The sequence below is a fragment of the Protomyctophum parallelum genome (assembly GCF_964188405.1).
Source record: "Protomyctophum parallelum genome assembly, chromosome: 21".
Lineage (NCBI taxonomy): Eukaryota > Metazoa > Chordata > Actinopteri > Myctophiformes > Myctophidae > Protomyctophum > Protomyctophum parallelum.
The window spans coordinates 30,949,159-30,974,817 of record NC_139713.1 but is presented as its reverse complement, the minus strand read 5'-3'; the positions used below and the strand labels follow the sequence as shown (position 1 = coordinate 30,974,817).

At 42.6% G+C, this 25,659-nt stretch overlaps 1 protein-coding gene across 1 annotated transcript in view; it reads right to left on the bottom strand.

Moving 5' to 3' along the window:
* Positions 1-8,985: 8,985 nt before the first annotated feature.
* Positions 8,986-25,659, bottom strand: part of ass1 (argininosuccinate synthase 1) — a 37,603-nt gene continuing 20,929 nt past the window's right edge. The window contains exons 10-15 of the mRNA XM_083793106.1: positions 22,631-22,715; positions 21,721-21,785; positions 16,343-16,474; positions 14,032-14,188; positions 9,919-9,984; positions 8,986-9,694 (exon numbers count right to left, since the gene is read on the bottom strand). Coding sequence (XP_083649232.1) covers positions 9,646-9,694; positions 9,919-9,984; positions 14,032-14,188; positions 16,343-16,474; positions 21,721-21,785; positions 22,631-22,715 — 554 coding nt within the window. The 3' untranslated portion in view covers positions 8,986-9,645. The remainder of the gene's footprint in view (positions 9,695-9,918; positions 9,985-14,031; positions 14,189-16,342; positions 16,475-21,720; positions 21,786-22,630; positions 22,716-25,659) is intronic.

Below are 25,659 nucleotides of genomic sequence, written 5' to 3'. Positions count from 1 at the left end.
TTAAAAAATTATATATTGGGGCACAGTCTGTAGTGCTGTCGCCTCACAGCTAGAATATCCTGGGTTCGATTCCCGCTCGGGACGCTGTGGGCGTGTCCTCTCCTCCGCGTCATCAGTGCCCATACCCGAGGCGGTTGGCAAAAGGGCCTTTCTGTGTGGAGTTTGCATGTTCTCCCCATGTCCCCTAGGGTAGGTACCCTTACAAAAACATGCAGTAATCCTGGTCTCTAAACTGCCTCCCCCTGGCCAGCTGGGGCGCCTGATGGAGGGGAAAGGAACTGGTTGGAATAACGTGTTCCTTCCACTACGTCTAACCAGGGAAACTCCCCCTGTCAAGTGTAAAGGAGTGACTTCGTTGTCCGTTGCTATCCCCAGGTTGGCGGAGGGTGTGTAGAGCCCATGATCACATTAGATAATTAACACAGGGGGGGGGGGGGGGATGGGTTACAAAATCGTGGGATAAAAATGATATATATAAAAAAGAATGTATTAAGGAAAAGGACCCCTAATTTTAGTATACACTACAAAATCCTCCTCAGTGTTAATCTTTTGATTTGTAACTCTGAAATGGTATACAAATACTAAAAAGTGTCCATTTGGTTACATTTCTACAGAGTCAGAGTTAATTTAACATTGGGGATATTATGTAGCTGCAATGAGTATATCAGTTTGTTGATCTTGTTTCAAGATTAAATAGAAGCTAAGAAGAACTGCCATATCGTGGCAGGTTTACCAAAAAAGAAAAACTCTTGACAGGTCACATCCTGCCTAGTGCCTTGATTGACAGATGAAAAGAAAACGATCTGCATCGTCCAATAAGAGGAGAAGTACATTTCTATCTCTCAATTTTTTCCTTTCTCTTCCTTTTTCTTTCAGCCTCCTCCTCTTCCACCCTAGCCATTTTGCTTTGATTCCACCCCGTATTTGTATCTTAAATGACTCAATTACAGGGAATCATGTGGTGAAAATGACGGATGTTTTCTACTATTTCTCTCCACAGGGACACTATGACCCCCTCCCTGGCACCAGTACCCCCCCCCCCCCCATGCCCACCCCTCCCTTACCTCTCCTGGCCTCCACCTGTTCTTTTTGGATGTTTTTTTTTTTCCACAACAAAAAATAAAATAAAAATCTACGCTTTATTGTGTGTATCTGTGTCGACCGAGAGGAAATAATAACTAAATAGGCTTGTTTGTGAGCTCTTTGCACCGTGAGCAAGCTGCCATAGAGATGTCTTTACAAATGACAGGATCATTGAAATCCAAGGTATGACAGGAATAAAAGCACACAAGCAGGGACAGTTTTGGAGATGGACAACATTTTTTTTAATTTTATTCTATTGAATCCTCACAGCATGTTACAACCACAGGAGTGCAGTATTTTAGGAGTAGAATTGACTATACCTTTGGTGGATTTCAAATCTATTTGCAATCTATCCCTACTCCTTTGCATGTCTCACTAGCCTGACATTCAACGAGATACTGACAACTAAATGAATGAGCAAAGTGCACACACAAATCAACTATAAAACAGCACTGTTTGAATGCCACACAATACATAACATGACTTCTTTACAAAAGAGAACATATTTAGAAGTTAAATCAGATGCACTTTATAGGTTGCCATCTAGTGGACCAATGGAATAAGGAATGAAGTAGAGTATTATTTAGAACCCATGCAAATACAAACTAAACCCCAAATATGCATGGCCTGCATGGGCATAGTTCACACATATACATTGCGTACATAATACATATACAATGCATTGGTGGTAATCACCAAATTCACTCAAACATTCAGAAAGGATTCAGGAAGAGTGTGAGGGAAGGCTACACTGGTTGCCACCTTGAACCTGATAGGCCACTCATCCTTTCACTACCTAGCAGCGCAACAGATCGAAGAACATAATGAGTGTATGCCAGCAAACAAACCCAGCAGTGGACCCCTGGGAGGCTGGGAGCACAGGCAGGGGAGAGGGCCAAAGAGAGAGTAGTCCCTTATAGGGAAGGGGATAAATCTATTGATTTGAGATAAACATGCTGCATTACTACTGCCCTGGGGAGTGGAGGAGGGAGTGGTAATGATGAAGGTGGCTTTTTGGTACAGCTGGTTATAGCGATACATCTTTTTGAAACTTTGTTCATTTAGCAGGTTAACTTTGCACTTGAATTATGCTAAATGTTTTCGCCTCATTTCTTTCAAAAGATTCAAAAATAGCTTAAATAGCAGCGTTGTGTGAGTCTGTAGAGCAGCTATGACATTTATCTTTGAGGGGCGCTAGCCCCTCCTATGCCCAGCTTTGTGTTTGTGTGTACCCCTACTACCCCATAGCGATGATTTGATTGGCTGATCACCCCATAGCGATGATTTGATTGGCTGAGCAAAGTAGTTAGTAGTACGTATTGAGGATAAAAAGTGAGGACAGAAAAGTGAAGACGGAAAACTGAGGATGCAAATTGTGATTGGCCAGAATGAGATGAGATGGTATGATGATAAGAGCGCCCCTCACTTCACACAGGTGCAATTTTTAAAGTATAAACATGTTTGATTCTCACACCTATAAAAGTGGGTTTCCATCTGTATAAACTATAAAGTGAAAGATGTTTGGTGCAAGGCTCAACACAGGTCAATAGAGACCTCACAGCTTCAGTTTGATAGGAGATAGCAGACCCAGCACATTTAACCCATTAATACATGAGGCAGATTCAAATAAATCAGTGCGTCTCAAATGTTTTTGTGCCAATTAAGGACCCCCAAATTGCTATATATTTGGCTGCAGACCCCCACCTGAAAATGTTTTGTGGATCCCTTCTTGCTTCAATCCTGACCAGTTTCACAGTCTCTGGCTCTGCAGCTGCACAGCAGCATGATAATGAATGACAGTAAAATGCTTCACTCTAAGAACAGAGTTAGCCAGGTGATGAGAAGTTCCTGTATTTTTTGCAGACATATTTGTTTGGCATTCAAGACAAAGAGTATTTTTCCTCGTGCTCAGAGTGCTTTAACCACTTAAACCAATTCTATACTTAGTAAACTAATACTTAGTTGACCCGGGTTTGCTCTGTGGGCCGAAGATAGCCCACCTACAACGTATTAGGTTCAGGTTGTGATGCATTGTGAGCTTGTAGATCTGCTGTGTTTGGTGAATGTTCACCCCAGAAATAGGGATGTTCTGGTTCATATGGTAAAGTGCAGTTTCTGTCACGTTTCGGCAGGTTCCCCCTCTCTGTCAGGGTGGCCTTTGGGATCTTGGTCACCTCATTGACTCGGCCCCTTCTTGCCCCGTTACTGATTTTGGCCAGACTGCCAGCTGTAGGAAGAGTAGTGTGGTCAAATCTTCTTCCATGCATATTTAGGTAAACAAAGTGTTAGCTCAGATGAATTATTATTCATTTGTTACACCACTGAACGCTTTCAGTAATCCATCCTTCATCAGTGTGTACAAATTAGCAATTATTTATAGCCTTCTCCAGAACTTCCCTAGAAGTTGCTGGATGTGATTGCTTGGTTTTTAATTTGACATGCATTGTGAACTGCAGGATTTTATGAAGATGGATGGGTGACTTTTCTAAATAATTTGGTGGACTCCAATCACATCATAGAGACATCTCGAGGAGGCTCAAAGAATACAATTTTAATTGTCACACCCTAGCAAAGCCTAGGGTCTGAATACTGAACGACAAAACATGGGAAAGGTTAAGAGGTCCGAACACTTTCTAAGTATGAAAGTCGTATGAAAGAGAACAGTCCTGAGGCAAACTGTCATTTGATGTTACAATAACAGTAGGCTTGATACAAGACTGTCATATATTATGTCCGATGACCGAAAGCTACAATAACATTAATACAAAATATTCAAGGGATGATGTTAGGAAATGCTTGCAAGAGAAGCCTAAAGCTCTTGATAGAACTGATAAATAATTACTTATGATGCAGTGCAGACAGTAACGATCATCCTGCCAAGAATTGATGTGTACAACCTAATTAAGTATTTAAGTACCAAAAGAACTAGTTTACACTTTGAAAAGGTTTGTGTTGGAAAACTTAATCCGATATTGTAAAATGCTATAGATTATTTTTTAGCCCCATAGAGACATCAGAATCCAGTGTAATCAATGTTAGTGCTTGTAGGGCTACACGTGTAACAGGAGACAGGGAAGCCTTAACACTCATTAACCCTTTTAGATGGGCAACATTGAGCAGCAGGCAAAATATTTCTATTTTTCCATCAATATTTCATCACAGGCTCAGGCCAAACAAAGCCAAGAGCTTTGACCGTAATGGCCCCATCTGTCTATAGATCCTAAGGATAGAACCGTATGGGCGTCCTTTGACACCAGAAAATAGGCTTTACCAACATGGAAAATGCGCGCGCACGCACGCACGCACGCACGCACGCACGCACGCACGCACGCACACACACACACACACACACACACACACACACACACACACACACACACACACTCCACGGATATTAGCAAGCCTTGGAGGCAAGATTTATCCCACTTTATGGGTGCATCTTCACATATGGTCTCTTTATGTCACAGTATATTATATTTCACTAGACTATGAATGAAGTAGCCATTTCAACACTGCTGAAGGGCACATCTGCAATGTACAAACTGATGTACATTTACATTGTAGTATATATTGAGTTAATTGACAAATGAATGCAAGTATTGGAGTTGTATTACCCTTTTGTATCAGCTCAGTCAAGTCTCAACAAGACTATCATAGCTCTGTCTGTGCCCAATCTACACACTCACACTAAAATAATGTCTTTGATGCTACAAGCTATCTTATTCTTGAGACTTGTTAGTGTCTCGCCCCAGCAAGACAGTTATCCACTGAAACTATACTTCATTGACAGGAGTCCCAAAGGGGTCTAGAATTGGTCCTCTCCTTTCTCCCCCTCTACACCAAAACATCTTCTCAGAAAATAGACGATTTACAAACTCACAAGATAGGCTATTGTCACCTTACTGTACAGTATGTTCACCTATTTTTGCAGAATGTTCGCCTATTATGCCATCATCCCCAGGCGAGCGATGCTACGGTTCATGTGGTTAGTGTCTGCATTTAACTATGCATCCCTGTGGTTTACTTTATGCAGTGGTATCAGTAACATTTTATTGGGCCAACTCTAAAGCAATCTATGGTGTCTCTCAGCAGATAAACAATGACATCATCATCGTTTTTCAAGCCCATTAGCTTTCTGTATGAATCTCAGGGGAGGATGCTGTTAATGTTGCTTTATCCAGCAAGCAAAGGGTTAAGTGCAATCCCAAACAAAGCAAAGGGATCTTTAGATTTAGCCGACACGCTGCTATTGTGTTGTTCTTAGGTATGGATGAAACCGTGATTGTGTTACTGGAGAAAAGAGGAGTACAAAACACATCTATGATACCTGTGAAAAGGCACTGCAGACTGCAGTATATGACAGCCTGATCTGAGGCAATCCGAGGCATGTATTGTAAAGTATAGCTTCTTCTCCGTCTACCAAACTCGGCGACCTGAGGGGGAACCGTCTGACCGACACACTTCAAACTCCTTGTGCTTCCTTGACAACCCGGCGTCGAGTCGTTGAGCCCATGTAAAGGCATATGCTGATGATGACATCAGGAACTCTTATGAGCATAAAAGGGACACATAGTTATTGCGACTGTAAGTCGCAGATTACTATATGAAAACCTGTCAGTCAGTCAGTCCATCCGTCACGCCACCATATATGGCCGTCAGTCCATCACGCCTCGTGACACACTCCATATATGGCCGTTTACATATATGACGATCACGACACTGACCTCATCAAACTCTGGATAGCCATACATGGAGAAGACTGATCATCTTGATCTGCATATATGGAGCCGGCCACCTCAAACCTCAAACCCTTAGATCTCCATACTGTATATGGAGCTGACCTATTCTTACATTCCATATGTTGATCCGTCCCCACCTGTCCTTCCTCTTCGATGTCTCCCTTTTGACTGATACCTGTCCATTCACACTATAGACGGGCCTCCCCAAAGTTATTAGCGCAGCTGCGCCCGGCAGCCGGCGACAACTAGAGTTATCAATCAATTAAGGCCCGGCTCTACCTGGGCCCTAACTGGGCTGTCCGAGGCCCTGCCTGGCCTTACTAATTAGCACACATTTTACACCCTACCCGGCCTAAAAACGTCAATGAAAAAATATGGGCATTCCCAGACCTGTTGTCTCAGCGTGTGTGTGTGTGTGTGTGTGTGCAATGCAGATGTCGTCAACAAAAAATCATTCAAGGATCATAATTTTGTGTATACCTGGCCTGGAATCCTGGAGCCAGGTGACGGCAGGGCTCAGACACTGGGGAACGGTCGTCACAATAGAGCCATCGTACGTACAGCTCTCTGGGCTTGGGTTACACACAAACCATAATGAAGGTGGGTTCTACTTGGGATTCTAATTGGTGGTAATTGACCCCCCCCAGTGGTTATTGTTCCTGTCTCATTGTGTCGCCTGTCGTTTAAGGGGAGAGGTCAGTGAACACGGGAACCTCTCCACAGACAGGTAGACATGGAGCAGGGATTGAATGACCTGAGATTTGTGATGGGTTTGAGTCTGAGACAGAAGGAATTTTTAGTTGTGGAAAGTAACTAAGTAAATTTACTCAAGTACTGTACGTAGTTTTGGGGTACTTTCACTTAACTTGAGTATATGTAAATTTTTCAACACTTTACTACATCGCAGAGGCAAATTATTGTACTCTTTACTCCACTACAATTATCATAAAAACCTTTTGAATATATCTGGTATACTATTATCTGCAGATATTATTTTACTTTCTCATTCCTTTACCATTAGTATGTATGTATTTTACTCGTATTAGGAATATTTGAAACATCTGACCATGTTTCTTTCTTCTTTTCCCCTTTCTTTTTTACACCTTTAAACCTGTGATGTGACAATAAAGTTGAAGTCGATAAAATACGGAGCACGATCCCCTCGCAACCTGAGCGTTCCCCCCCCCCCCCCCCCTCTCCACAGTTCCATGTGAAGGAACTTCACAAGCCTCAAAATCATCCCTCTTTCTGCATGGCTGCTCCTTCTTATTGCCAGCGGGCCTTTAGCTCTCCATCTCAAGAGGCTAGCGCAACCGTGGACAATGGCGTCCTTTGTAACACGCCCTACGAGAGAGTGACAAGGACTTGAAGGTCGGTCGAACGGGGGCCTTCCAGAGGAGCCAGACACAGTCGCACAAGGGTGTCCATTAGGGCTCCATTCTGCGACGCCGCTGACTTTCATGTTGCGCTATTGTAGCACTGCTCTCCCCCGAGAGGAAGACACGGAGCAGGTAATGAGGGGTAATTGGCGTGGGGTCAAGGATGATTAATTCCCTTGGTCAGGTGTCGGCCAGTTTTCATACCTGGCTGGCTGGGTAGACGGGTAGGAGGGAGGAGCTTGAGGATGAGGGGTGAAACGAGATGGGTAGGTGCAGGTATATGTGCACATATTGTATGTACACGCTTAATACACTTTCTCCTGATTGACCACTCTCTTGTTGATCATCTTCAAGTTCACTGTGAGATCTGCAACATTTTTGACATTTGTATATAACAAAATGGGGATGCCAGGTTGAAAGTGCCCCGCTTTCAAACCCTGTACAATACAATGCATCACATCAGTTCGAATTTCTAGCCGTAATATCCTGCCAGAACATGACAACATTGAAAGGTCATCAGCATCCACCTCCTCAAACCATGGAAGTCAGATTGAGACTGATAGCCATCCTCTTTCCCTCTCTCTCTCTCTCTCTCTCTTCAGCTTCACTGACTAATCTGAATCCTTATCCATCCATCCTACACATGGCAGGCAATTTTAGCCGCTGATTATCCTGCGACCTGTATGTGTGCCTATAAATGCAGTGGCTGCCTGGTAATTGACCAAGCAAAGACTGAGATGCTTGTCGTGTAATTGAGCGGGGGCTGAGGGATTCTTGCGGGACTGAAAGGGCCCGTGGACGCCTCTTTGGCCATTAGGCCCGGCGGGGGGTCTTCTCTTCAGTACGACTCCACTGTGAAGCCCTCCACAGCTAGCCCTCCGATGCAAGATTGACACCTTTCAGTGCTGTATAAGGGATGGATGCACAGAGGACCTCGTCTTATATAGTATGACAGATCTTGTAATATACAGTAGTTTACTTTATATCAAATTAGTCTTGATCACTTAAGCCATATATACACATTGTAGACCTGCGTCCCTCAGGGGACTATACAGGACCCCTCCATTACCCCCTCTGCAACAAAGCTCTTTGACAAAAATAGCTGAGGTTCTCCCCAGAAAAGGGACACGATAGGGTTTGTGGTTTAAAACATGTAAAGATCTTGTCATTTGTTCAGTAGCCATATTAATTAAGGTCCAACTAGTGCAATTTTCATCACTGTACCAACTACCAACTGATTTCTACAGTCCTAATTTATACCAGTGCTCAATCACAGTACCTTAGTCTGCATCTCAAACTGATCCTCCATTCTTTCTCAGTTGCCTACTCTTCAATCCTCTAAGCATAGGGGCCCCATGCGGAGTAGGGGAATATACATACGTGACAAATTGGCTTTCCTTCCACCCGACTTGTGCTATTTGAGCTCAGAAATAGCCTCATCACTTCTGCTCTGGCGGTTAGCAGATAGTCGCCAGGCTGACTTCCATCTGTAGCCAAACTCCTGCAATGGTGCCACTACATTTACATGTTGTTATTAAGATACACTGTGCTATGCCTGACAGTACTACACTCATGGCATAATATGAGTTAAACAGGCAGACAGTCATAAACGGACATATGTGGTGCCACGGCATCAACTACAGTATTACTATCGCCATCTGAATGAATAAAATCCAATATAATGCAGGTTGATGGATAGTATGTTTCCCACTTGTGTAAATGTAGCTACGGAAGAGCCGAGAATACAACATTTAATTTAAGGCAACATGAGACTTAAGTAAGTCAAGTATTTCCTTTCTTTTATTAGTGTAACAGAGAACAGTATTAGTTATTAACACAGAATTGTATTATTAGAGTAACAACAATGCTAAAGTACTGACCTAACAATACACCAGCGTTCACATGTATTCTATCACCAGCAAATGAAATCTAACCCCCTATTTTGAACGTTTATTCATGTCTCTTGTGTCGACCAATTTCTCATCAAGATCAATACAGGCCATCTTATTTTATATATCTTATTATCTGCTGTAAAAAAAAACTACAATGCCAACCGACATAGCATGTGTATCTATTTAAAACCATTTAAAGACAATAAGGCAAAGGTAAACAACATGGCACAATATTCTGTTTTGTAAGTCATTCGTTTTTTTAGCCTTCAACTAGTTGCAGACCGTACAGCAGTGGTTCTTAAAGTGTGGTCCAGGGACCCTCAGGGTTCCTTGAGGGGGTTCCAAATGGACCCTTACAGGTCTGTAACTCTGAGAGTGTAACAGATGGAACAGAGTTTTAGGGGTCCTTAAACAATTTGAGAATCACAGCTATAGAGAGACAGGAAACACAGAGAGTAGTTTAGAGACATGCGACAGGTTCCAACCGCCCGGGAATCGAACCGGGAACCCACTGTCAGGCATTAGAGCCCATGTCCCTGAATCAACCGCAATTTACATCTTGCCGCCCTTGAAACCCTGCAAACGGTGATGTTCCCTCAGCCTATACGGAAGAGAAAAGCATGGAGGAGAGCAATAAGAAAGGGCAGGTGTTTATGGATACAGTCTTGTTAAAGGCTAAAGCCTGAGTGAGTTATACATAGTTGCACAAGGGTGTCACAATAGCTGACAATAGCTGCATGTCTGATATTGTCAGTGCGCAACAACACTGTTAGGACACTATTATGAAGTTGAAGCAAAGGACAAACTACTGGATAAGGCACCAACCTGACAGCATTGATCTTGATGAAGCCAGATGCATCGCATGGGTCATAGTCTCCTTGCACGTCCATGCTAGACGTAGAAGACAGAGAAGGAGTTACAGGAGAGAGAGTCATGTGGCAAATAAACTGATCGAGACATTTGGGGTATCAACACAGTTAAATGCAAGAGCCATGGTGCCTCATTAAGTACTGGGATAATTGGATGATTGATAATCAACTCCTTAGAAAATTGTGTTATATCGACTTCACTGCCTACACTGTTTGTACTTGAAAGAGAGAGAATCAATACTTGGGAAAACATTTCCATACACAGAAACACATCAATCCGAACATCCCACTGCCATCAAACACAACCATCATATCAAGCCCAGGCTAAGCGGAAGAAAACTGGTGACTTTGCAACCTGATGTTTCTGTCTTTTGTCCGTCAATGCAGCATTAAATCTATAACTGATGTGGCGATGTGTATTCTCTTTTGTGTGGGACTCTGTCATTTATTTTCCAGCGTGTGTGTACGTCTCACAGAGTGAGTGTGTCTGTGTGTGTATGCTATAATTACAGTAGTTTCTACCTGCAGTGCTCCCCCCTTTCTCTCTCCGTTCTCTCCTCCCGTTCTAACCCTCCCAGCTGCCAATGGAAGGTCTACGTTCATCTTTCAAAAACACTTAGCAACGACGGAAATTGCCAACAAATGATAGAATAAAGACTCTGAAAAGAAAGGCCGACAACTAAATCATCAACTCTCAATACAAGGCTCCCTACCTAGCACCTATAAGAGCCATTATGAGTGAGTGGCCTCAAAGAATATGCCTCGGTGCATGTGTCCGCGTGTGACTGCGCACCACGCTGCTTTCGGCATCTGCGTGTTTGTGTGTGCCTGCGTGTGTAAGCATGTGGCATTTTGTTTGAGCGTGCAAGGAGTTACTTAGTGCAGCCTTCTAAGACACCCTGCAGTCTAATTGAGACTAGAGCAGAGGAAAACTAGTGGGGTGACATTTTTCTCTCAGAAGGGCGCAGAGACTGGCTCCAGTACCACTGAGTTAATAATACTGTTTACAGAGAACACACAGGACTTTCACTTCTACACTGGTGTGTGTGTGTGTGTGTGTGTGTGTGTGTGTGTGTGTGTGTGTGTGTGTGTGTGTGTGTGTTTCTATGCGTATGGCTGGTGTCTCTTAACCACTTTCAACCCAGTGTCCCTATTTTGAGCATGGCATTGTTGGCAGAAAAATATCACATCTACGAGCACACAACCCGTTGCATTGCGACGCGTTGGCGAGCTGACACATTTTGGGTAAGCGCCATCAAGCGACAAAAGGGGCTTACGTGTTTAAATGTAAAATCAATGTGGGTATACACATCAGCTGGAGATTCCAGTTGTGTAGCTGATGTATATAAGCAGCTGCGATACAAAGTATAGAGCTGTGTGTCTGACTGGGTGTGGCTGCTGTGGCGGAGGCAGAGTTTGAGGTGATGTCAGAGAGTGTTTGGGGGTGATAATAGGTTCCTTCATGGGTTACCAGTGAGCCCATCTGTCCATGGCCCTGAGGACCTAGTTGAGGTGCAATCCAATACCGCTGTCACCCTAATGCCCCCCTCACCCTCCCCCAAAAAAATAAGAAACCAGAAAGAAAGAAAGAAACATGTGCAACAACGTGAGAAATGGCTGAGGTAATTTGGGAGAGGATTTGGGAGAGTGTACTGTATGTATGTTAGATCTTTATTGTAATTGTTTTAACCCATTGAAACTGGGAAAGCAAGCAACAAGCCAAGGTCTACTATTTTTGATTATATTTTTGAAAAAGTGAGTAGTACTGATTTATATTTCGAACAAAAAAAAAGATGGCAGAATCCACACCACAACTGAAAATATTTAATTTCCCTTATTGGTCCCATATGGTCCATGTGCACAACATAAAATAAGTAAAGAAAACAAACAATACAAAGTCAGTACAAAGTAGCAAATCTCAGTCTAAATCAGTCAAAAGAGACACATGAACAAATACAGAAGTCTCCGGTATTGGCCTTAAACTGATTAAGCTACAGCAGAGAGTCCAATGTTAAAGTGCTTTGTCTCAAGTTTGATGAATGTGGACCAGCAAAATAAAAGGTGGTCTTGCCAAGCTAAGGCTGAATACAAGGGACCTCAAGAACAAGCCAATCATTTCATCGAGTAGGATAAGGATTAACATACTGATTTAACATAATGGAGATGTGAGGTGGCAATTTCCCAAGAGGCGTGTTGAGAGAGGGAGAGACAGAGGGATAGAGAGAGAGAGAAAAGTATTTTGCCTAATTTCAAAAGATGACCAACTAACCATGTCATATAAGAGACAATAGTGAGTATTATAACTGGCACCGGTGATGAATCTAAGCGATGTTCAGATAATTAGCCGATCGTTAGTTTGGCTGCTTGGTGTGTACAGCCCTTAAGTAAGCGAATGACGATAGAATAAGCTGTTATCACTCACACGCACAGCTTTTAAACAGTTTTTTGTATTAACTGTTTTTAACTTGTTGTACGGCGACCTTGAGTGCCCTGAAAGGCGCTTTATAAATAAAATGTCTTGTAACATAATTGATGCTCATACACTAAATCTGTTGGCTTTTGTTTGCCAAACCAAGTCCAAAGAATGGAGTGAATAACTGAGTGGTGAAAACAAAACAAAAACAATACATGCTGCCTTATCCCCTCCTTCCTTCCTGACCTGCTTAACTAGCATGACACTGTGGCACTTTCCTCTTAAAAATCTCCCTCTCTATCTCTCTCTCCCCTCTGGTTGGAAATGCTATTAGCTCTCTTACTTTAGGGTACAAACGGTGTGTGTGTGTGTGTGTGTGTGTGTGTGTGTGTGTGTGTGTGTGTGTGTGTGTGTGTGTGTGTGTGTGTGTGTGTGTGTGTGTGTGTGTGTGTGTGTGTGTGTGTGAGAGAGAGAGAGAGAGAGAGAGAGAGTCAAGAGGAGATGGAGGGGCATATGGAGAGGTCTTTGCTTTGGTCAACACTGAGCTTGCCTTGAGGGCATCAGGGGTCACCCTCCTGAATGCACCCACTGTTGCACAGCTAAAAGAGGGGAGGGAGGGGTGGTGCCCTCCAGGAATTGGGCTTGGTGGTCCTCTGATGTCTTTGTCAAGCCGGGTCCATTTAGATGTGTTGGTGTGGAGGTCACAGGAGGATGGCTGGCTTGACCACACAACCAACAATGGAAGCCATGGCGGACCATGTGGAACGACAGTACTGTAGCCAGCAGGGCAGTCAAACATTCATACAGCCGTCACATGAAAACAAGCATCATGTTTCTCGGGCGCACCAACATAATAGGGTTGGCCGAGTTTCCTTTTCAAGCACATCTGTGCGCAGTTGCCCGCACTCACTGACACACATTACAAATCTTTTTGAGTGGTGCAACCACTCGTATAGACAGCTATGTGTGTCCCTGGGTACCTGGCTGGCTGGGTCTGTCCGAGTACCAAAATGGCTGGGTCTGTCCAAGCACGAAAATAGCTTTTGGTTGGTTTTCACAACCAAGTGTCACTGTTGCGCAGCCTAACACACACACATATTATATGATATGAGGAGTGTTACAGTCCAGTCCAGTCCAGTCCAGTCCAGTACAGTACAGTACAGTGACCTCCACACGGTAACTCTGTCATTTCTCAACCATTCCGGACACGGGGTGGCTCGCCGGAACCGGGCTGACCCCCTGGGCGCGTTCCTGGGGGTCTGGATGTTCCGGGGACCCCCACATGGAGTTGCACCACTCACTTCACACGGGTGTGATTTTTTTAATACCAAATACCTCAATATCAATATTGTATATATATTTATTTTTTTCAAATTTATTTTAAATCAATCGATTAAGGAAAATAACAGATCTAGGAGCTTGTAGATCAGTTATTTTAGCCATTTCAGATTTTCTTTAGACCATTTCTAAAGTATAAAATAAGACATAAGTGGTTAAAACCAGGAAAAGACAATACTTTTTGCCATATCCTGATATTCCGAAATGCAAAAACCCAGACTATATCTTGTCTCATATCACAATATCAATATAATATATTGATATCGATTGCTCAGCCCTACACGACCGCACACTATAACTTTACCCTCTTGAGCTTACCTGACCAACTCTTCATTGTAGAGGGACTTGGCAGACTCACGTCCCAGGATGTAGACCTGGCCCTTGTAGATCTTCAGCTGCACCTTGCCCTCCACACGCTCCTGGGACTTGGCTATGCAGTCGCGCACAAACTCACACTCTGGACTGTACCAGAAACCTAATGCAAACACAGAGCCCAAAGTGACCATCAGGCTTCATGGAAGATGAGGGATTCTATTGCTACTGTAGACACTCTTTAATATTAAAATCACTTCAATATCTATTGATCCAAGGCTCCACTTTTCCTGGCCCCATGGGTTAGGGTCATTTATATTAGATTGCACGCTGTGTCACAAACCAAACAATGGCAGATCTACAAGCTCACCATTTTCTAACTAAGTAAATAGTTGGGCTAAGAGAAAAAAATATGCTGGACTCTATGGAATCAAAATGACTAAAATCATTGTGGAGAATGAGAACTTTAATCCATGTGTCTGTCTCGAGAGACGGACATAATTGCGTGACACCGGCAATCCCTCGTTCACAGCCCATTATGTCGGCCCACACACCCTCCCTACCCCCCGTCTCATTTCTGTTCCAGGTGAGGTTCATACATGCCTCTCTCTCTCTCTCTCTTCTGTAATTTCACTGATCTGTCAGTCTTGGGGACAGATGGGCTAGGGATGTGGTGTGTGTGTTAGGGAGCGGGCACGCCCCCTCTCAGCAGGGGGTCCCCTCTCATCAGTGGGTGACCTCTACTTCGTCAACTGGTCACGTTCAAAGGCACAATCCTCCCCTCCGTCCATTGTTCTCTACCTCGTCCACAGGCTTCGGCCAGGACAATCACACGCAGGCCCCAAATAAGTTCACGTCAATTGAATTCTGTTTGATGTCAGTGTTAATGACTAGAAATCTATTTCAGATGGAGACAAGTTAATGTGTGATGAAGGCTGCATAGCCGAAACGCGTAAGCGTTCCTTTTTGGTGTGTGCCAATAAAGAAATGGAAATGTGAGTACTTTGTCCCCCGCTTGTTTAATTTTTGGATGTGCTACCTTTTTGGAATTTTTTAAATTCCTATTTTTTGATGTATACTTGATTTGGGTTTGGCACTCCACTGAAAGCCATTGCTGATGCGCAACCTCTTTTTCTCATTAAGTTATTGTGTGGGTTGGTACATTTATAGATTAGAAATAAAAGGAAAAACCACACAATCTGGCTCTAGATGCAAGTATTTACAGTATTTAACAGACCATTCTGCTGCAGCCTTCGTCTGGATATAACCAAAACGATACTTTAAAAATGGTCTAAAAGATCCAATAAATCGTTATCCCTGGCATCTAGAACAACAGTACCACCAAACTACCACTACCATCACCTCATAAATCAACCAGGTGTGTTCCAGTCTACCAGATAACTGTATATAGTTTAAGATTAGTTTAAGTTTAATGCATGCTGTGCTGTTGCTCTAAGCCCATGAGGAATTGTTTGGAAGGAAAACCCTCCACTAATACAAAACAGATGCAGACGCCTGGACTTCCAGTGGCTACGACTGTAACAAGCCACAGTGTTAAACCCCCAGGCAGTTTTGGAGGATCTGAAGTTGTTTTTCCATGCCTTAAATCCACAGCGAGTTTTAATCTTTACCCCTGCTGAAGGCAGCAGTACCTTTTGTGCGTTATGCACGTGCATTTGCTTTGCGAGACTCTCTCTTCTGTCTCTCTTTCTGAGCAACACACTCTCTCTGGAGGGTATAATTGCAGTGTCCCAGTAATCAGCCTCTAATGGTGCTGATCCTATTATGTGGTTGAAGGGCAGGGGACTGGAGCCAGAGCAGGAGGTAGGATTAAGACACCTGAGCTACATCACACATCTCTACTTCTGCCTCACTCTCATGCACTCGTGCGCTCGCGCACACACACACACACACACACACACACACACACACACACACGGTCAGTCCTCACAAATTACAAACAGACAATGTGAGAGTGTAGTTGCAAAGTGACAAGCTACTTTCAGAACAAGTTTTGGGGGGAATTAAGTCATTAAACACATACGGTGTGTGGGTCTTTGTGCACTTTATGTGCATTTTTTTAATAGCAATCATCTCCAAACGGACACAGATGCCTTCCCGGTTTTAATCGGTCGAGTCATTATTATTGCACATACTTTCAAATACATCATTTAATGGTATTACTGCCATCTGCAAACCTTCAATATTAGTAGCGTTCTTCATAATGGTTTGCCTTTAAATAATCGTTTCCCCTAATTAAATAATCGTTTTCCCTAATTAACTGATTATTGTGCCTCTGCCTATTTGAGCGACTTACCATTGTAGAGTTGCTCAGCGAACGTGATACCCAAACCCTGTTTGATCCGGCGCACTTCTTTGTCCATGGTGAAAGTCTCAATGTCTAGGTGAGCCTGGTACAGGATGGTGCCTCCTGGGGTCTCATAAATCCCTGAAACAGAAACATGTACACGCACGCAACACACACACACAAACACGCACGCACGCGTCAATTCTGGCCAAATGTTTACTTACTGGAACACAGCAAGGAGCAAGACCCCTCCACACAGGTCAAATCGACATGACAACCTCAAATGTATACCACCGGTGCCAAATCATTATCACTGACACTTCTAGGAGAAAAGAGGTTCTAAACCCAACAAGACAAGTCTATCAATCATCAATCATCTTCCGTCTCCCTGCACTCACGCTCCCCAACCAGGGATGAGCCTGTTCTGGGTAAATGACGGGGTAGAAGGAGGCCCCTGCCAGCCTGGAGCCTGGACCAGGGCTCTGCCTACCCTGCAATTTACCCCCTCTGGACTGTGGGGAGCAGACAAGTGGGAGAAAGATGAGTGAGATGACAGGAGAAATGAAGCCATCACTCAAATAAATGTCAGTTGCAAACAAAAGGAGAAGAGAGAAAAATGCCGAAACACAGATCATGCAACAGGAACCTTTTTTTTGTGATGGTTGAAAACATATTAAAATGTGTCACAGTGATTTGCACACCTGTATGTCAACAGATGCCTCTGAAATCTGAATATCAAACGATTGTCACTTTTTATTCAAATCATAAGTTATCAATTATATATTTTGCACAATTCTACCTACCATAAATTGTGAGAATACTTCTATACTGCTACAGTAATTCTACCAAACGTGTTCTGCTATTCAAACCTCAATTAAAATGATAAAAGACGTAGCCGTATGCTAAATGAGAGAGATTCAAAAAGCTTTTCAGTTTCCTCTCTTCGGATAAGTGATTATGGATACTTTACTGCACGATCCTTTCAACAAAATTGTTTCTAGACAAAAATGCTGTATTTTTCAACCGAAACTGTGTCATTATTCACAATTTAATTATTATTCCAAATGATTCAGTCTAAAGTACGTCAGGGTCATGCGACAAAGCATAATTTAGCCTTATGATGGTGATGTTTCATTAAAAAAAAAATGCTGTTCCTGCAATCTGATTTAAATTCCCTGGGATAAAATGTCTCTTGTACTCGGGTAAGCAGTTAAGATGAAAAGATTGATTTTCAAAATTCTTCAACACTGAATCTGATAGACAATCACTTAGTCATGATGTGCCGACTGCCCGAAGTAGAGCTTACTTATACAGCTAATCATGTAAACCTGGAAAAGGTTGCCCTGAGCCAACAGGGTCGTGTGGATTTTAGATGATCCAGGGCCACAGAGGACACGTTGGGACACTTCCACTGGCTATATCAGATAAATCAGTTAAACCGCCCTCCAACCCTGCTTGGCTTAAAGAGAGACAAGTGAATAATAACAAGTAAGGGTCTAATAACGGCATGGCTTCCCTGGGCAATGTGTAGCTGTGGATAGCAAGTGACTATAGGTGTGTGACATCATGACCTCATCAATATGATGTTGCCGAACATGGACTTGAGGAAGTATGGCTCCAGACTGTCCATAGCCTGGACAGGACTCACCAAAATATGCACATGATTACCAATAACAAACTATCACTACACCTTGGTAAAACAGAATCTATTCTTTTCGGATCCAAACATCCCCTCAGTAAAGTCAAAGTAAATGATTTCAAGGTAATAGTTGAATCTCCAGCAAAGAAGAGATTGCATATTTGGGCTGTATTCTTGACCCTAAGGACCCTAACAAACTGTTGGTGATCAAAAAAGTAAATTAAAGATTCCTGGGCAGAATTTCCTCTTTTGTCAACAAAAGTGCTCTCAAGAAAGTCTCTTGCGGGTGCTCGAATTCAGCCCTCCTTTGACTATGCTTCCACCTCCTACCAACCCATTTTGCTAGTCTAAACTGGCTCAGGGTAGAAGACAGAGTTAAGCAATTTAAATTGGGCTTGAACTTCAAAATTGTAAATGCAACCTTGCCCTCAATGCCCTCAGCGCCTGACTAACTACCTCAAAAAAGTGAGCAACACCCACAGCAACAGAACAGAAACTATTCAATCAAAACAGTGGATCTGAGATTATAAAGTCACAAAAGAAACGGTTGTCGTAGATGGGTTTCAGAAATTGGGGTTTAGTTTCTTGACAGCGTGCACATTTGGCACTGATCGGTGTAGTGTTTTGTGAGATTTGTGGACAGTCAGACCCACACAAATGTGGAAGTATTATGGACAAACGCTGTTCTATACAGCTCAGCCTAGGTTCCACACTGTACAAACGCTATCTGAGTACACTCAGGGAGAAAAGCCCCGTATATTTGAGTTATTCATCTTTTAAAAAGATGCTGTGTTCCAAGCTATGCTAGAGAGACTGGAGGGTTTGAGGTGGGTAAATATGAATTACTGTAAACGCATTTCAACGACATAAACTTCAACATACAATTATCTCTCGGGCTTGAGAAACGTTTAGTCACGTCCGTTGGCATTTCCAGTGACAAGTCTCTGACAATTGATGGAAGTGACAAGACGATGAGACTGCCTATTCATCCTAAAAGGATAGAGCAATTTCCTACCGCCCTCTATAGATACACTGCAGCTAATACCATTAATGGCACCCAGGTTGGCTGGCCCCACGGCGCTGTGACAGGCGGACAACAACCGTCTGTTGAGTGTTTTGTGGCACGTTGACAACATTCTTGACAAACCATTTCCATTCCCCCAACACCTCTGACCCTGGCTATGGAGGGAACACAAATAAATATGACATGTCGCCGTTCAGTTGCTCTGCAGCATCTATTGTGTTACTTGACACCATCGCCATTCCAAAGGAGACAAACGCATGATCTATGGTAGTTACTCAGCCACTTGGACACATCGTGCTGTATTTATTTAGCAGTGCTGCAACATCACAAGAAGGAAATTACCACCGCTGCAAACATACAGTATAGCACTGGAAATAAATTAACCACTTGAAGCTGCATAAGACTTATGTCCTATCCAGAAAATAAATACTGTCCTCTAAAATCTAAATGATAATATTTTATTATTAAATTATATCTTATTTGGAATTTGTGAGAAATGTCAGATTACAGAACAAAACATGTTTTAATTTTATTCAAAACAAATACCTATAAGTTGTAAAAAACAAACAAAAAAACAGCATTGCAATTTAGCCTTAATGATATCTAGAACTTAACAAAGTCTAGTCCAGGTGCTTTAGAAGTAATGATCATATAATAAGAAAATATGTTATAATATTATAACCTCAACTTTAAACATAACTTAGATCCAACAAAGCTATGGATAGGAAACAAAACTAGAAGTGGGTTTCCCATTTTCAACCTGCCAATCCGCGCCACAGCCACAATCCACTGGCTAGTGAATTTGTCAGTCACAGCAAAGTGAGAAAGTGTCACGGCTGAATAGTCGAACGGCTATTTCCAGGGCACAACAAGTATAACTCAGGCTTGAGTATGTACAGCAGTTATACATGTAGACAGGAGAAAAGGCAGCCTGTGGTGTGGCATGACATGCCTGTACTTCCTACTAGGGCTGGGTGCAATAACCGCAATACCGCCATACCGCCGGTATGTAACGCATACCGCGGTATCGGGTTCATTACCGCGGTTTAAAAATAATAATATATATATATATATGTGAAATGATTTTTTTCTTTTTTTTATGAAATTACAATTACAATTTACAATTTAGGCATTTAGCAGACGCTCTTAATCCAGAGCGACTTACATTTAAGCAAGAACAAAAGCATGGGAATACATCACATAAAAGCATTTATCATGAAACATGCGTAAGCTAAGAAGGTAACAGTGGAATATCTATATGATGAAACTATACATACACATATACATACATACACATACAGACCAAGTACAGATCCCTGTGGGACCCCAGTTTGGAGGGTTCGGGGGGATGATAACAGACCTTTCCAGGAAACCTGGTAGGTCCGATCGGTGAGGTAGGAGGAGAACCACTTTAGTGCCGTTCCACTAAAGTGGTTCTCCTCCTACCTCACCGATCGAAATGAAAAGTGTATCATAATAAACAGTGACGCTCAGTCAGTCTAATCATGCCAGCAACACAACAACACCAGAGGGTGTCAGGGTGGTCAAAAAACCATGTGCAACCCAGATTCGGCACAAACAAGGATTGATTGATTGATTGATTGATTAAAATATTTATTAACAGTTTGCAGAATTACACTACATTTCAAGCACAACTCAATACAAAGACTGTTAACTGTGAGTGGACACTTGTTTACAAGAGGGTCCACCTAAATTCATTTCACTCCTATGCCACAAAAATGTGGAACGCCCTACCAACTGTCATTAAGATGTAAATCCCTTGACTCCACCCACCCCTTTCCCCCCTCACTGTATACGTTTTCCCCCTTTTTACCTCCTTTATGATGATTTCCTGTTTTTGGCTTTATAGAAGTGCATAGTGTACAAAATGATATGATGAATTGAAAATGGTGGACCCTCTTGTAAACAAGTGTAATGCTTTATGGCAGGGGTATTCAATTAGATTAGGCCTCCTATGTGACACAGACCGAGTAGAAAAAAACGTGCCATTTTATCATGATTATTAGTGAGGACCTATTATATGAAGATAGGTTCAAAAGTGGTCCTTTAATGATTACCGTCATTATGGTAATCTCACAATTAATATCGCACACACCATACCTGTAACTTTTATTAGCCCTCTTATTATTCCCATAAGTAATAACCGGCGGTATGGGGGCCGGCAATAACGGCGGTAATAAAAATCCCATACCGCCCCAGCCCTACTTCCTACCTATAAAGTGTGTGTGTGCGTGTGCGTGTACGTGTGCGTGTGCGTGCGTGCGTGCGTGGTGGGGGCATAACGGTTATTTGTCCAGTGTGTTTTTGCACAAATCGGGGGGGTAACCTCACACCTAAACTTACAAGATGAGTCAGAGAGGCTTATTTTCTTGGACCAGAGGGATTTGCTTTTTCCTTCCAGCCCACTTTTATGCAAGCGGAAATGTAAATGGAAGCACTCATGTAAAATAACGGTAATTGCCTGAAAGCATTGATATTGAAAGGAAGGCTTTGAATGGGTGCAAAAAACATTAATATAAGCACTGACTTCAGAGAAGTATGCCAATCCAACTGTATTCATAAAACCTTTAAAATTTGAATCTGTGTGTCAGTCTGTAAATGAGAGTGAATAGGACTTCGGAGAAGCTAAATATAATGTTTGCTATAACCAAGGTCCTTGCTGCTTAGGATAGCCAAAAATCATGTGAAAATCCAATTTCTTACCTCTCGACTTCATGCCAATAAAACGGTTCTCCACAATGTCAATCCGGCCTACTCCATGCTTCCCTCTGCAAAACAGGAAAGAACACCAGGGTTTCTTAGACCAGTGGTTCCCAAAGTGGGGTCCGGGGACCCCCAGGGGTCCTTGAGGGAGTTTCAGGGGGTCCCCAGTTAAATTATAGTTTGGAACCAAATTTGCACTGAGTGCAACAATATTTAACCACTTGAATCCTAGCATCCCTATTCTGGGGGGAACATTTGCAGATTTGGTGTAGAGGGGAAACAACGCAAAACAAGTACAAGCCGACCCCGATCAACTAAGTATTTGTTTAATACTGTAAGTACAGTATAGAGTTATAAACCATCAACTCGTTCCTGTAAAGTTCTTTCTGGAGGCAATTTATGTAAAGTTCTTTCTGGAGGCAATTTATTTTGCTGTAATGTAAGTCTATGCAGACCATACTGCATACTGTAAATTGGGTGCATTTCTATAGCACCTTTATCCGAGGCGCTTTACAATGTGCATTACATTCACCCATTCACTCACACATTCACACACAGATGGCGGAGGGAACCATGCAAGGCGCCAACCTGCTCATTGGGAGCCGTTTCGGGGGTTCAGTGTCTTGCTCAAGGACACTTGGACAGTAACACAGGGGAGCCTGAGATCCAACCAGGAACCTTCCGATTCCCAAGTGGCCAATTTGCGCCCTGAGCCGCCCCATAGTGGTTCTCACCGTGGGGTCAGGGTGGTGCCCCAGCTTATAAACCAATTACAGGTCTGTAGACTGTAACTCTAAATAGACCTGTAAGGTTCAATTAGATCAAATGGGGTCCGTTGCCTAACACACACCAAATTGGGTGTCCTTGAAATTAAAAAAAAGTGAGAGAATCACTGTCATACTGGACTTACCCAATGTCATTGAGGTAGCGGAAGATCTCAAGTGGTTTGTCCAGAGATTTGCCATCTTTCTTGTTGGTCACCTTGACAGGCACTCCTAAAAAGGTTCAGATGGCATGAGACAAGATGCAATTGGTTGATCAGAATAGAGCAAGTGTAGGCTGACATAATAGATTGGGCATACTTGCACCAAAACAAATGAATACAGATTTTTGAAGCCTTCTTTGATAGTGATAATATAATAGAGAGACCGGAAATGTGGAGAGTTATGTGAATGAAATACAGCAAGTGGTTAAGGACTTCTCGTTCCAGCTACTTTATAACTTCATACAGTAAGTTTTGTGTCACAGAGAAATATTATAGTTATTTCAATTCTTTCAAACTAGGTCTGCACATTAGCGTGACTTCAAGGGCTGTATTTTGCGTGTCTTAAGTACCAGGTCTTATTCCCGAACTTGAGTAAACTAAAGACCCCCTTTCCTGTCAAACTACTGTAATCTATCAATAAAGGCAAAAAGCCCCCAAAAATTACTTACAAAAATCTAATCAAATATCTACTTTTAGCACTGGCCCGGTTGCTAGGCAACGCCTTGCATACCCCCAGCACCAGGATACGTGCGCACACGCCAAAGGGTCACATTCAAAGTAGGATCTTCTTTGGCTGAAAAATGTGGCGCTGTCCACGGTGATGATGATCCATCCGAGGTTCGGACGTGATTTGTGATTTTTTTATCGCATTGCACCCGACATGTTAACGTTTCTGGCAAAAGATAAACATCGTGAGCTGCTGCTAACATTAGCCGTTCCTTACAATGGTGGTCTCCAAGCCAGGAAACCGGAAATGAAACTACCCAAATATGGGACCTACCCTTTGCTGCCACCTAGTGGCAAACAAATAATTAATATTCCCCAAGACCAGACCAGAACTCCCACCACGGGACTCGGTCAATCAATTAATACCTTTGTAACCACTATATTAAGAATTCCTCCTCATTCAATCCAATCCACTTCATAGCACATTTCACAACTCAGGGTTTACAAAGTGCTGTACAGAAAGTTAAACGCTAAATACACTGTAAAGCTAAAACAAAAAAAAAACCCAGCAAAAACACACACATAACAAAGCCAAACAAAAACACAGAAAACTCAAACGGAATTAAAAGCCAAGGTGTAAAGGTGAGTCTTAAGGCGAGACTGGGGCCAATTTGACATGGGAGGGGAGGTCATTCCACAATTTGGGGGCTACGACAGTTATCCACGCATGCATACGGAGTGGACACTAATATCTTTCTTTAAAGCTGTGAAAAGAGTAGATATGACGTTAATGTGAGTATGAATCACATTTATAACATGCTGAATTGAACTGCTTGGGTAATCTAAAGCATGGAGATTTGAGTCTACAGATAAAATCAATGACTGTCAGTCGTAATCAGTGGATGACAACTAGCATCTCAGTAAAAAAAAGAAAAAACATGGTTCTTGGTTAACAATAAAAAGCCTGCTAATGAGATGTGTTGAGAGGTGCTAATAAATTCAAAGGGCCAGCTCATCTGAAGGCTGTGAAATTGTGGCCAGGCCCTTCTCTAATTGAATTACACACTAGGTTTTGTGTTTTCTCTGGACTCTCTCTAAGCAATGAGTTTTTATTTTTTTCCCTTCTTTTCGCGCCACTGTGTGTTCTTGTGTGGGGATAAATGTGCTACAGAGAAAAGCATAAGATGGTCCATCTTTCAATCATTCCATCGGCCTGTCTCTAAAGCCTGAGTTTTACTTATATTAGTTGCGTGTGCCTGTCGTGCACCAAAACTAGCTCTACAAGTGTGCAGATCTGCTATCTTTGATGTGCAGCACAAACTTTACACACCAGGAATGTTGACATGGTGCAAACAATTCACTTAAATTTAACATAATACATTTTGTGGATGAGTTATGGCAATAAACAACGTCATCTATTTTCAAAACCAGGCCGATGAAAATAAAACCTCTATGAATGAGGCAAATGAACCCATTATATTTTTGCGTTGGCTATTCAAAAATAGCAGATATACAAGCTTGTACATCTGCTAAATCTTGAAAGTGTGAGAACTACTGATTTAGAAGGCATTTGTAGAATCGGGTCTCAATGGGTTAATAATATTCATCTATGGTTATGAAATATTCATCTATGGACTTTCGGATTTGTTTATTCGTCATGCTTCCGCTGTGTAAGGACCACAAGTATAAATCAGGCTTAACACAACCCCCACCGAACAAAACACAACTCTCTCTCCACAGCTACTGAAACCAAGTGCAAATCAATCACTGTCCTGATTCCTGTCCTGAAATGAGCAACGCAGTTCAAAGGTGAAGGAGAGGGAACACGCTGCAACACGGGCGAAGGGGTATTGTGCATTTGTCGGCGTATGGGTGACGGGTGTGAGTGTATTTGTGTATGTGAGGGTGCCTGCACGTGCGAGTGTATGTATGCACATGTGTGTGTGGATGTGTGTGTGGTGGGGGTGGAGGGTAATATAAACCTTTTGAGGACTGGTGAAGGATGAAAGGGGAAAAAAAGAAGAAATAGTCTGATAGTCGATTCTTCGGCCGTTACGTATTCAATAGACCTTTAGCATACTTACAATTGCCAATCAAATAGCTTTGGAGAGAAAAGCAGTACTTCGGGGTGCTTTTCAGCTATTTCTGTGTGTTAAAGAAAAGCCCTAGTTGGAATGACACGTGAAGGACTTGACAAACATTTTTAGACAAGGGCTTTGTCACCAGATCATTCCCAGATCCCGAGAATCTCAAGTGGCTCCCGTGAAAAAAAAATGAAAAAAAAAAAGTTCTCTCAGCGCAATCAAGGGCAGAGCGGGTAGCACACTATTAAAAAAACGGCCACCCAAACCCCGCCCCCAAATACTTAATAATTAGATTAAAAGTTCAAATAAATTAAGTGAGTGTGTGAACGCGGGATTGTATGGAGCGGTCTTTCGCTTTTTCCATCATACGGGTTCTATCAAGGGTTATTTTTCTCCCCGTGATCCTTTTCTTCAGTTTTTTCG